We start from the raw sequence: 13,099 nt of genomic DNA, 5'->3' as shown, positions 1-13,099 counted from the left end.
TCACATCTACATTTACTTTGGCTGCTTTATTCTCACATTTAATGACTGAAGCTCTTTGCACTTTAAGTTATGGAGACCCTGGACATTTAATTCTTCAAACATCACAGCTGGAGACCATGTTCAGGAAGTGTCAATAGTTCACACTGGTGACCAACATCTTTGATGAACTGCAATGACATCAGACTCTTCAAAACAAGTCGCCTCATTTGAACAAAGGTGTTAAAATAACGAAGCTTCACATTTATTCAGCCTCAATCTGTTCTGCTTCCATGAGCGACCCCAACAAATTGAAATGTACAGCATAAAGATGAACACACATGACAGTGAAAGCTGTCTCTTTCTATATTAGTCTCTGTAGTTAGTGAATAAAACTCTATTGTGAACAATAAACCCACAAATGATTAGTTTGAGGCTGAAATGAAACCACTGTGCTCACTGTCGCCCTCTGCAGCAGTGAGAGGGAACTGAAATGATGATGGAGTTACTGACTGTTCCTTTGAATCAGACACTGCAAAACTTGCTGTGACACTGGGATTAATTCCAGTGTGTTCAATTATCCACTGGACATGGTTTGAAAGTTGATGCTTCCAGTGAGAAGTGAATGTTCTGAACAGACTTCATTGGCTTTTGCTGCCAGAACAGCTGTGATGTGACAAAGAACATTTGATTGGAGCTACTGCACCTACAAACAACAAATGATTATTTATGTAAATAACAAAAAGAAGTGGACCCAGAATTGATCCCTGGGGAACTCCATTCATTACTGTTAGAGATGTGGACCGGACACTATTTATCTGCACAGACTGAGTTCTGTTTGTCAGGTAGTTATTGAACCAGCCTACTGCTGTGGGGGGTTTACAGAGCATGGAACAGGTGGTCGTGTTGGGCTAAAGAATGCATATTTTTAGTTTTTAGGGGTTTAGTGTTTTAATGGCCTGTGTTTTAAAGGCCATAACTGCCAACAATTTGTTTGCTGATAAAACGATAGAGGACACCTGAACAAACATGTGGGGTCTTTTCGAATATGAGTCCACCCTTTCTTGTCAAGCTATATAAACCTGAATTCTGCACAGAAGAGACAGAGAATTTTGTAGACTTTTCTCTGTGTGCGCACGTAATTAGGCAAGGCAAGGCAAGGCAAATTTATTTGTATAGCACCATTCATACACTACGCAATTCAAAGTGCTTTACAAGGCATATAATTACATTAAAAGCATTGAAAAGAGCATTTAAAAACAAAGATATTTAAAATAAAATAAATTTAAATAAAATAAAGTAAATTAAAATAAGATGTCAAAGCACATTAAGAAAACAAGGATGAACAATTATTTGAAGGCAGCAGTAAACAACAGTGTTTTCAGTTCCGATTTGAATGAGCTGACAGTTTGAGCAGACCTCAGGTGTTCAGGAAGTTTTTTCCACAAGTGAGGAGCATAGTAACTGAATGCTGCTTCACTTTGTATGGTTCTGGTTCTGGGAACACACAATAGACCTGTCCCAGATGACCTGAGGGGTCTGGAAACCTCATAGGGAACTAATACATCTTGAATATATTTTGGTCCACAACCATTTAGTGCTTTATAGACTAGCAATAAGATTTTAAAATATATCCTTTCCATGTCCCTAGAGCCAGTTTCAGCATCCAGGGATCGGGTCGCTGAGGTCCCCGTCCTCGACCACTGCCCGATCCACTATGCACCGGCCCCTTATGGATCCTCCTGCGGGTGTTGGGTCCACAGAAGGACGGCCCCACGTCACTCTTTAGGGCTTTGCCCAGCTGGGTCCCATGGGGGGAGACCCAGCCACCAGGCGCTCGCCTACGAGCCCGAACCCCAGGCCTGGCTCCAGGGTGGGGCCCCGGCTTCGCCATACCGGGCGACGTCACGGTCCTCAATTGTCGCTCCATAAGGGGTCACTGAACCCCTTATGGAGGCTTATGACCTATGATCATGAGCTCTGGGTCATGACCGAGAGAACGAGATCGCGGATACAAGCGGCTGAAATGAGCTTCCTCCGCAGGGTGGCCGGGCGCTCCCTTAGAGATAGGGTGAGGAGCTCGGTCACCCGGGAGGAGCTTGGAGTAGAGCCGCTGCTCCTCCACATCGAGAGGAGTCAGTTGAGGTGGCTCGGGCATCTGTTTCCGATGCCTCCTGGGCGCCTTCCTGGGGAGGTGTTCCGGGCATGTCCCACCGGGAGGAGGCCCCGGGGAAGACCCAGGACACGCTGGGGGGACTATGTCTCCCGGCTGGCCTGGGAACGCCTCGGTGTCCCCCCGGAAGAGCTGGAGGAAGTGTCCAGGGAGAAGGAAGTCTGGGTATCCCTGATTCGGCTACTGCCCCCGCGACCCGGCCCCGGATAAGCAGTAGAACATGGATGGATGGACTATATCCTTTGACTAACGGGAAGCCAGTGTAGTGATCTAAGAACTGGTGTGATATGGTCCAGTTTCTTGGTGTTTGTAAGGACTCTGGCAGCAGCATTCTGGATTAGCTGCAGTTGCCTGATTGACTTTGCTAAGACCTGTAAACAAGCCATTACAATAATCTAACCTACTGAAGATAAATGCATGAACAAGTTTTTCTGCATCTTGTTTAGACAGAAAACCTTTTATTCTGGCAATGTTTTTCAGGTGGTAATAGGAAGATTTAGTGATGGATTTTATGTGGTTGTTAAAATTCAGGTCTGAGTCAATGATTACACCAAGGTTTCTGGCTTGATTTGTAGCTTTCAATGACATGGAGTCAAGGTGAGCAATGACCTTTGACCTTTCATTTTTGGGGCCAAAAACAATCACTTCTGACTTGTCTGTATTGAGCTGGAGAAAATTCTGGCACATCCATTCTTTGACTTGATTAATACACTCACATAATGAAATTAGAGGACTATAATCATGAGATGATACTGATATATAAAGTTGGGTGTCATCTGCATAGGTATGGTAGTCAATGTTGTAGTATTCCGTAATCAGAGCAAGGGGCAGCATGTAAATATTGAATAAGAGAGGACCAAGAATAGACCCTTGAGGAACCCCACATTTAATTTTTGTTCGCTCAGACTCGTAATTACCAAGTGAGACAAAATAGTCTCTATCTTGTAAGTAAGATGAATCACACTGAGAGGTGTTTCTAATGTTTGGGCTAATTTTTCTCATCTGCTAAAAAGTCCATGCAGCAATACCAAAGCACAGAGCCACAGTGTGTTCCCACTCAGCAGCGTTTGTTCACCGAGCTGTACAGTGAGGATGGATCCTCCACAGCTGCTGGACGTCTTGTTCTGGGAAGGAAATGATCAAATTACAGAGAGTATGGAAATTAAATGTTCCAATATTAGGCAAAAGAAGAAGAAGTCAATGAAGAAGTTGACACTGACAGATGTATATGTTCCATTGAACAGTAACAGGAATGGTCCAGCTGCTCACCTTGGGTCAGAACCGGCTCTGCTGAGGACAGTACTGTAAATTACACCCTCCTGCTTGTCTGCTTGGTGCTGAGCTGGGCTGACGTTGGCGTAGATGTGGTCTTCCTGGTTCCTGGTGAATTGGACGCTGGCGTAGTGAAGTTGATCCACCTGCAGAGCAAACAGAGAAGACTGTGACATTTTCCATGAGTTTGAGACTCTGGATAAACAGAACTCATGAGTAACTCTGGGAAATCACTAAGACTTTCACTGCACTGTAGCATGACATGACCATTTGCAGGTAAAAGGTGGAGTGTTGCTTTATGTCAGGGATGTAAGGTTGTTGCAGTGGCCACAGTTCACCAGCAGGGGTTGCTGCATGTTCTCCAGTTTAACCAGTTAACCCTGTACCAGGAGCATCGGTTTCATTTGTTCAAGGAAAAGACACAATTTTTCAGGTGCAGATATGAAACTGTAGTGTTTTACTTTCTGAGATGACTCCTCCTGTTCACTGAGCAGGAAAAACTCCATCCAGATGCTTTTTAAATGAAAGTTGGTTTGTACCAAAATGTGTTCCAAAGTCCAGCTGAGGCTAATATGAGGCTTTGGTCGTCCCAGTTAGACGAGAGCTGCACATTAGACAAACCTTTGAATCCATTTTCACACAGAATGAGAAGGGCTGAGAATGGCTTCATAAACACATGTTTCAGTCTTAATGTGGGCACCTGGTTATCGTTTTCAATCAGACTTGAAAAACTGTCCAACTGTCCTTTACACCTTCAGCTAAACCTGGTCAGAGTCCAGCTTCACTCTTCTTCTGCCTGTAAATAAATCCTGTTCCTTTATAAATGAACATTAGTACATTCAGTCTTTGCTTCAGAGGATTTTTCCACAGTATTTCCATGACATGTCTGAAAGGCTGCACGTTACCTTCCAGCTTTAAGAGAGCACACAGGGAAGGATGAGAGCAGAGATGTGCTAATGATCAGAGGATGTGGTTAATGTGGGTCTGCACTAAACAGTCTGCACATTACACGTCTGTCAGAGGAGTTTTCAGGTGACCAGTGACTCTGACGTCTGACCAGCAGGTTTTTGTTCGTACTGGTGCACCTGAACTCTCCTTCCTCACCTGTGCACTGTTGTCTGGCCCCCCCTCAGCCTCACACTGTTGATCCAATGACCTCCGTCTTCTGACAGGACAATAAAAGCACAAATAAACTGATGAAACACTGAACGCATGACATGGAATTGATCATCTTGTCCATAGGCAGAGTACGGTAAATATAATTACAGAGAAAATGAACTGCTGACCTAATCCACAGCCAGGCAGGAAGGAGCATGAAGGCCAGAAAAACAGCAGGGACAGTCAGTGCTACTGGAAGTTTCAATGGATCTAGAAAACAATTATCAAGATGAAACACTGGAAATTTACAGGAATTATTGAATTTGTGGATTTTCTATTGTAAAGTTTGAGTTTGAGGAGGGAGGGGGATTGTCAAATGTCTCACAATGTAAAAACAATCCTAATCCTAAACCCTGAGTTGGGTGGGCTCCATGTAAAGTGCAAAATAACATGAGAAATAACAGCTGTGAATCTGTAAATAGAGACAACCTGCCACAACAGTCAGATGTGAGGTGGTGTTATGACGTCCTCTTGTGTTCTGGGCTTCACAGTAATATTTTCCTCTGTGTTCAGGTCTGATGTCAGTGATGGTGAAGATCTGTCCTGAAGCTTTTGGTGACTCTTCATTCTCCTTGTACCAGGTGTAATTAGCTGCTGGGTTAGCATCACTGCTACAGGTCAGAGTCACTGAACTGCCCTCCACTATCTCAGCAGAGGGACTCACTGACACTGACAGAAGCTTTGGACCATCTGTTGAAAATATGTAAAGAAACACAACATGAGCTTTTGCTTTTAGGCCTGAACGTCCAACTGGACAATGCAGCAACAGATGGGAAGAGCAGGGATAACAGTACCACATGTACATGCAGCAGGCATGTCTGTCTATCTATCCATCCATCATAGGAGGTACAGTAACTGTGACTGATTAGTTGCAGTTTTCTACTTACACTGGACATTCACCAATAGAGGCTCAGAGTTGATCTGTCCATACTGATTCTCAGACCTGCAGTAGTATGTCCCACTGTCCTCAGAGCGGATGGATGAGAACTGATAAGTCCCTTCTGGTCCATGAAGCAGTGTTTGGTTCTCCTTGTACCAGGTGTAATTAGCTGCTGGGTTAGCATCACTGCTACAGGTCAGAGTCACTGGACTGCCCTCCACTATCTCAGCAGAGGGACTCACTGACACTGACAGAAGCTTTGGACCATCTGGAGGAAAATAGAGACAAGTCTTCAATATTTGTCTGAGAGTCTGTTTTTCAGAAATAGCCACAGTAGAGATTTTGCAACCACAAGTCAAGAGTGACACCAAAGGAGGAGGAGAAAGAAAACATCTATATTACACAACACACATGAAAAACAACATGACAAATGAATCAAACTCTGCACACACATATGATATTACAAGAGTAGACAATATACAGTAGCAACATTTAAGACTAATGACCTGTGTTATCAACTTCATCATCAGAACTGAAGAGATTTCTAATACTCACACTGGACGTCTATGGACACACTTGAAGAGTTTGACTGTCCAAGCTGATTCTCAGACCTGCAGTAATATGTTCCTCTGTCCTCAGAGCTGATGGAGGTGAACTGATAAGTCCCTTCTGGTCCATGAATCAGTGTTTGGTTCTCCTTGTACCAGGTGAAATTAGCTGCTGGGTTAGCATCACTGCTACAGGTCAGAGTCAGTGAACTGCCCTCCACTATCTCAGCAGAGGGACTCACTGACACTGACAGAAGCTTTGGGGGGTCTGGAAGACATGTAACAACAGATTATTGTCATCAGAATAAAAAGCATGAGTTCCAGTTGGGTCCTCAACCTCACAAAACAATTCAAAAACAGAAACATCCTACTTACATTACATTAAAAACCAAATGCATGATGAAGCAATTACATTATATACTTGTACACAAGATGCTTTTTTACTGTTACTAAGCCCAATCTGTTTTTTCTATTACTTTACAATCAGGTTAATCACCTTGGTTGTTTTGTAAATCTATTGTATATTATAAGTAACATGCTGTTGACATTATCCAGAGTGTAAAGAAGCCACAGATCAAACATCTTTATTTTAGTATTTGCTGTTTTATGTTTGACTCACATGTCACATTAATAAAGATGGATCCAGATGTTCTCCCTCCCAGATCATTCTCAGCTGTACAGTAATACTCTCCAGAGTCAGAGGACTGGATGGAGCTGAAGTTAAACTGTTTACTGGCTGGTTGAAGACTTGGATTTCCATTTTTCTTGTACCAGGTGTATTTAGCTGCTGGGTTAGCATCACTGCTACAGGTCAGAGTCACTGAACTGCCCTCCACTATCTCAGCAGAGGGACTCACTGACACTGACAGAAGCTTTGGGGGATCTAGAGGAAAAGAGATTTTCATTACAATGAGACATATGTTCATAAAAAGTCTGTTTTAGCTGTTCATTTGAGAAAATAAAACATTCAGACAATTAAAAGATTATTTTGGTCTTGTTTTTATAATTTCATTATGACCTAATTCCCTGTCTGAAGTTCTGGGACCTGCCGTCCAGGTAGTCTGTGTCTTTGTTTTGGACGGCTACTAGCAGGGATGGATTCATTTCTGTCACATTGTTCTGTAGAAGGACAAGTCTATGTCCTTGGTCACTTCCTCTTTACCGTCTACACATGCCAACCAGAACCCTGGGTGTGAGACTGCAGCGGCAGTTCACTCCTGATTCCTCCTTTACAGAATCCAAGAATTTACCTGGTCCTCACCAGGGCTGGAAGCTCTCCCAGCCAGACTCCTCCAAACTAGCCAAGAATGAGCTGCCTACCTGGTGCTCAACCTCCAGTTCTTTGTTCATTACACTGGTTAAACAAGACGTCCACATTAAATGGCCTATAACATGTTGTTTATTCATGAACACTGGAACAACAAATTCAACATGTTGTCAGACCTGACCCCCCTATTAGTCTGTGTCTCTCTCATTATTATCACATGTTGAAACAGTAAATTAGTGTTTTGATGTGACAATGCTGTGGTTTTATGAAACTTTACAAAGTGGTGTAAACTCACACACTGAGGCAGAGTGGTATTTCTCATGTCCTTTGAAAGCACAGTAGATGTTGTCTCCATCATAGATCAGGCCTCTGTAAGGATTTGGTCCCTGTCCTACTTCCTGTCCATTGTTGAACCAAACCAAAGAAGGATGTCCAGCTGGACTGCAGCTGCTGTGACACTTCAGCTCTGCTTCAGTGGAAGACTGGTGGACTCTTCTTATTCTGGTCACCTGAACCTGCAGAGCTTGACATTAGAAAAAAACATTAAGGGCACTGGTCACTAAAGACTCAAAACACAAATACAAAGTCACAGTGTGACAAAGTGAACTAGTAGAAATGTCTCATCTTAAGACTGGTGGGGACGTATCCAACTGCTGATGATGGCTGCAGTTTGACTCAAGTCTTAGCTTTTGATTTCTGTATGTAAATATCAGCATTTACTCATTTTCTGTAACAGTTTTTCTGCTATAAGACATTATGTAGTCACAGTTTGAGAACATGGGAGTTATTTGCTGGATAACAACATTAATGTCATATACACACATAAAGTATAACATAATCACTTTCCCCTTTAAATATTTATTAGTGTGTGTTGATCAGCACCTGTGACAGTCAGAGTTGTACCAGGTAAACTACTCCTCCATTCAAAGCCTGGTGTTTTGAATGTGAAGTGATACTGGGCTGAATCTGTCTCTCTCAGGTCAGTGATTCTCAGAGTGGAGCGTCCTGTCTCTGGGTCAAGGACCTGAACACGACCTGCAAACTGGGAGTCTTCACTAAGGTCCACAGGTTGTGAACGTGTCCTCCAATTATGTTGACGTCTGAACCAGAATTTAGACTGAATGTCTTTATCATGACTGTTGTAAGTACAAGAAATGTCCACTGATGATCCTTTGACTGCACAGATGCTTCTGTCAGTGTAAGTCACTCTGTTGCAGCTTTGACCTTTGACACCTGAAAGATAAACCAGCTCAAAGAACAAAAAATGGTGCTTCAACAGAAATAGTACAATGACTTAGTTAAAGGCTCCACCAGGTGGTGACATGTTAGAAGAAGACTGAAGTAAACTCACAGACTGAAGGAGAGGGGAAACCCTCATGTCCTTTTACAGCACAGGAGTAGCTGTCTGGTGAATCAAAGTATTGGTCCAAAGTAGGAGTTTCTTTGATCTTCAGTCCATTTTTGTACCAGATGTAGGAAGGACGACCAGGCAGGAAACAACTGTGACATGTTAGTTCTGCCCAGGAAGGATAGAGGACAGGGGAGGGTTTGATCACCTGCACCTGGAGACCTGGATCTGCAAAGACAGAAACTGTCAGCTCACATAAACACACACATGTTCACTGACAGTTTTCCACATTTTGTCATTTGGACAAACCTTCAGATGAAGATGTGACAGTCAAAGTGACTCCAGGTGAACCAGTATAACGTCCACTTTGTTGGTTTGTGATGAACCTGAACTTGTACTGAGCTGAGTCTGTCTCTCTCAGGTCTCTGATTGTCAGAGTGCAGGTTTTATCTTCCCACTGATGCTGAACACGACCTGAATACTCTGACTGAGTCTTCAGATCCACTGGGCCTCTATTAGTCCCTTTAGTAAACCAGAATGTTTCCTGAACTCTAACATTAGATGGGTATGTGTAGGTGCAGCTTATGTTCACTGTTGATCCTTTTATGGCACAGATGTCAGTAGCAGTGTAAGTCACTCCCCAGCCATCCTGAGCCTGCACCACTGTAACACAGAGCACATCAGCAAACATCATCAAATTAGTAACTTCAGTTAATCAGACAAATTGTATCATAGCACCAATATGATCTGGGGGAAAAGTAACTTGTACAAGGTTCAAAGTCCTTCATTATCTGAAGTTAATCATCAGGCCTCAATAGAACCACAGCTGATGTAGAATATAGACATTTATCAGGTGATCAGATGTAGGAAGGGTTTCATTCAGGGACTGGGAGACTGGTCGGTATTGAGGCAAAGCTGAATGGAGCAAAGTACAGAGACATCCTCAATGAAAACCTGGTCTTCAGCCCTCAGGACCTCAGACTGGGCTGAAGGTTCACCTTCCAACATGACAACGACCCTCAGCACACAGCCAAGACAACACAGGAAGAGGCTTAGGGACAAGTCTGTGAATGTCCCAGAGTGGCCCAGCCAGAGCCCTGACTTGAACCCTGTCCAACATCTCTGGAGAGACCTGAAAATGGTTGTTCACCTACGGTCCCCATCCAACCTGACTGAGCTTCAGAGGATTTGCAAAGAAGAACGGCAGGAAATCCCCCAGTCCAGGTGTGCAAAGGTTGTTGGCTCATACCCAAAAAGACTGGAGGCTGCTATTGCTGCTAAAGCTGCTTCAACTAAGTCCTGAGTAAAGGGTCTGAATACTTATGGAAATGTGATATTACACTTTTTCCTTTTGAGTTAATTTCCAAACATGTTGATGTAGCAGGTTGGATTTGCTATATGTTTAGTTGGATAGAAACAAGACACCCCTCTATTTTTTTTTTGTTAATTGTGAACTAGTAGCTGTGTATTTAGTACCTACTCTGGTGTAGTGGCATTTTTAAGACAGTAGAGGGCGCCACTGCTGGGTGGATTCACTGGGAGGAACATTGGTTAGCGACCCAGCTGAGTGCTTCAGTATTAAACGAGCACTGGCTTTGACAAGACGTTTATGTCTGTTCCTCTTCATTAATCCACAGGTACTGTCAAACTTTATATATTCATGCTCCGGGTTGTTTAAACATCAATGGATGCAAAATGTGTTTGTGATGATTTTCGTGCCATTCTGAGACGTGTTAGATGTATTTGGAGTTAGTAAGTAACAGGAGGAAGTTGTATATTTCCTACCGACATCCGTATGGTTAGCTGTAGCATCGTAGCATTGTATTAACCGAGAGGCAGTGTGAATGCTCTGTAACGGGGAAATATATGTTTTGAATGTTTTAAAAAAGTGCTGATTAGCTTAGTTTGGTTACTTATAAGAACTGCATTGTTACGTTATGGGTGTTGTAGAGAAGCATTATTGTAGTGACCCCCTGCCGCCATTATATGGACAATAAGACCAAATGGCGCCAGCGAACACATTAGAGAAACCATATCGATGTCAAAATCCAGAACAATTGGTTAAATGTGGGATATGTCATGAATGTGTACCTGTATCTATGTTTTAAGGAAATTCAACATTAGTTAAAGTATTTTCCTTATTTTGGCACATTGAGGTACATGTTTATACAGTTTTTCATCTCGCTTAATTTAACTGTACCTTTTCTGTTAATGTGATTATGTTAATGACATGAAACATTATTGAAAGAAATTCAGTATTAAACGAGCACTGGCTTTGGCAAGACGTTTATGTCTGTTCCTCTTCATTAATCCACAGGCCTTACGGCTTGTGTATCACTTGCTGCCGGCACGGATTTCCCCTAGGTCTGGCGCCGGTAACATTGACGTTGTCATTAAGTGGTACTGAGTGTAGAGTCATGAGATAAAATGATTTGAAACTATTGTAGCATCAGGCTGCAACATCAAATTTAAAAAAGGGAAGGACGTCTGAAGACTCTCTGAATGTACTGTACACCAACCTGACACATGACACTAGAGTCCTGGAGGGGGGACCAGGGTTCAAACAGAGTCCAGGACTGTACACGGTAAACAGAGTCCAGGACTGTACAGGGTAAACAGAGTCCCAGGTGGCAGGAACAACATCCACAGAATAATGAACGGCTGATGTACCAAAGGACGACACAAGGAGGCAGGACAGAGCAGCAGGGTCACTCTGGACTAACAAGAGGAAGTGTTGGCTCAGTAACATCCAGTCAATGCAAAGGAAGATGTTCACATGCTCTGTAGTTAATCTCTATGTGCACTGAGGGGACATCACACACTCTGCAAGTGCAGTGAAGAATTAAGAAAGCAGTGGCTCTGTGAACTTAAATGCAGCTTTACTGACCAGGACAACAGGAAAAAAGATCATTAGAGAGTCTGAGCTGTTTTTGTTTCCTCATTGTTCACTCTGGTGTCACACTGATGCTGAGCTCACTGTGAAAACCACAGACAAATGAAGAAACATGAGCAGAGAGAACATATTCACACATATTCTGGTGTGAAACCAGTTTCTATGGTCACAGTGCAACTTGACTGAGTTAAAAGCAGCCACAGACAGAAATGACTGGTCAACAACAGGCTTCAGAGCTGCTGCAACGCCCAAGTTTTGTTCCTTTATGAGGAAATGTTCAAGAGAAAGTCACTATTCATCTAAGAATCACATGTTTTTCATCCATAATATTCCAACTGTTGTTACTGGTACAAAGCAATTCAGTTTCCAATGAAACGTAAAACTGATCTGAGGACATCAGCCCTGTAACATGAATCAACATGTCATCAAAAAAGCCCCAACAGAAACAGAAGAGAGTGTTTAGTGTTGTAGGGTTTGAAATGTTTGCATCATACTGCATCAGTCCATACATCAAACCTAGAAAAGTGCTGATCTGTCATGTTCATTCATTGATTTCCTACTTCAGGCTGCTTTGACTAAGTGCTGTATAATAAATGTGTTACTAATCAAACTGAGCAGTATTGAACATAGAAAAGGCTGCAGCTCTCAGTCTGTCAGCAGCAAAAAGTCTGCTCCACTTTCAACTGGACATTTCCACCAAATGTCCATCAAACCAATGAGTACAGGGTTTCAGAAAGCTTTGTCTTTCACAAACCTCTCATCCACTTATTTCCACATACAGTCCAACAAACTCAGCTTCGTTGCAACTTTACAAATCCCACATTTCCCCACATTCCTGTCATTTCATGCAGCCAGTGTCAATGTAGATCTACAGTACCTGACACAGAGAGAAGGAAGACGACAAATCCACTGGCTGCTGCTGTTAAACTCATAGCTGCTCCTGTCATCAGTCTGTGGGACTTCAGAGACAATAAAACATGTCAGCAGGTAAATAAATGTACACAGGACGTATTTCAGTCATGTCCATAAACGACCCTACTCACATTAGAGAAGCAGGTTGTCTCTAAAGATGCCTCTCCTCTGTCTTTACAAAGCAGACGGCAAATGACGCTTATGAGACTTCCTTCCTCTTCACATCATTAATATGCACAATGAGCCACAGGTCTGTAAAGACTGAAGTTAGAACAAAGTTGTGTTAGTCTGCAAACTTTAAAATGTTAATAAACTTCATAGAGACACAGAGAGATGAGTTATGTGCTCTGTTAGTAACAACACTGGAACTAAAACATCATTTTATCAGTCATTTAAATAAGAAAAGAAAAAAGCTGATGAAAGTGAATGGTGCATTGACTCAGTATCACTGCAGAGGATGAGTGAGTGAACCAAACATCAACATGTAACACACATCATCCACTGGACTGGTAGCAGCTGCTTTGGACACACACTGATGAATGGAGTCAACTGGGGGGAAACACAGAAAGTCAGACACTCACCATTCAAAAAATACTCTCACAGTGTGAGAAAACTCTCTGCATGGTTCGATAACACTGGGGGGGAAGAGAGAAAATGAGTTTGGGTTGTTTC

At 42.8% G+C, this 13,099-nt stretch overlaps 1 protein-coding gene across 1 annotated transcript; it reads right to left on the bottom strand.

Annotated features, from left to right (window-relative positions):
* Positions 1-3,140: 3,140 nt before the first annotated feature.
* LOC113128692 (B-cell receptor CD22-like) lies at positions 3,141-12,591 on the bottom strand. The gene is made up of 13 exons (XM_026304192.1): positions 12,393-12,591; positions 8,932-9,285; positions 8,626-8,850; positions 8,157-8,507; positions 7,570-7,797; positions 6,627-6,890; positions 6,015-6,275; positions 5,467-5,727; positions 5,009-5,269; positions 4,708-4,789; positions 4,526-4,586; positions 3,419-3,567; positions 3,141-3,273 (listed from the first exon to the last, which is right to left on the bottom strand). The coding sequence occupies exons 1-13, from the start codon at positions 12,460-12,462 to the stop codon at positions 3,207-3,209; spliced, it is 2,634 nt and encodes an 877-aa protein (XP_026159977.1). The 5' UTR covers positions 12,463-12,591; the 3' UTR covers positions 3,141-3,206.
* Between the last annotated feature and the right edge of the window lie 508 nt (positions 12,592-13,099).

The sequence above is a fragment of the Mastacembelus armatus genome, chromosome 1 (assembly GCF_900324485.2).
Source record: "Mastacembelus armatus chromosome 1, fMasArm1.2, whole genome shotgun sequence".
Taxonomy (NCBI): domain Eukaryota; kingdom Metazoa; phylum Chordata; class Actinopteri; order Synbranchiformes; family Mastacembelidae; genus Mastacembelus; species Mastacembelus armatus.
This window is presented reverse-complemented; position numbering and strand designations above follow the sequence as displayed.

Excerpts from the sequence above, each read along its gene's own strand:
- LOC113128692 (XM_026304192.1), bottom strand. The coding sequence starts at position 12,462 with ATGACAGGAGCAGCTATGAGTTTAACAGCAGCAGCCAGTGGATTTGTC. Across the intron at positions 7,798-8,156 it reads TACAACTCTGACTGTCACAG|CTCTGCAGGTTCAGGTGACC; the intron begins GTGCTGATCAAC and ends TCTAATGTCAAG. Across the intron at positions 5,270-5,466 it reads TCTATTGGTGAATGTCCAGT|ATGGTCCAAAGCTTCTGTCA; the intron begins GTAAGTAGAAAA and ends TATTTTCAACAG.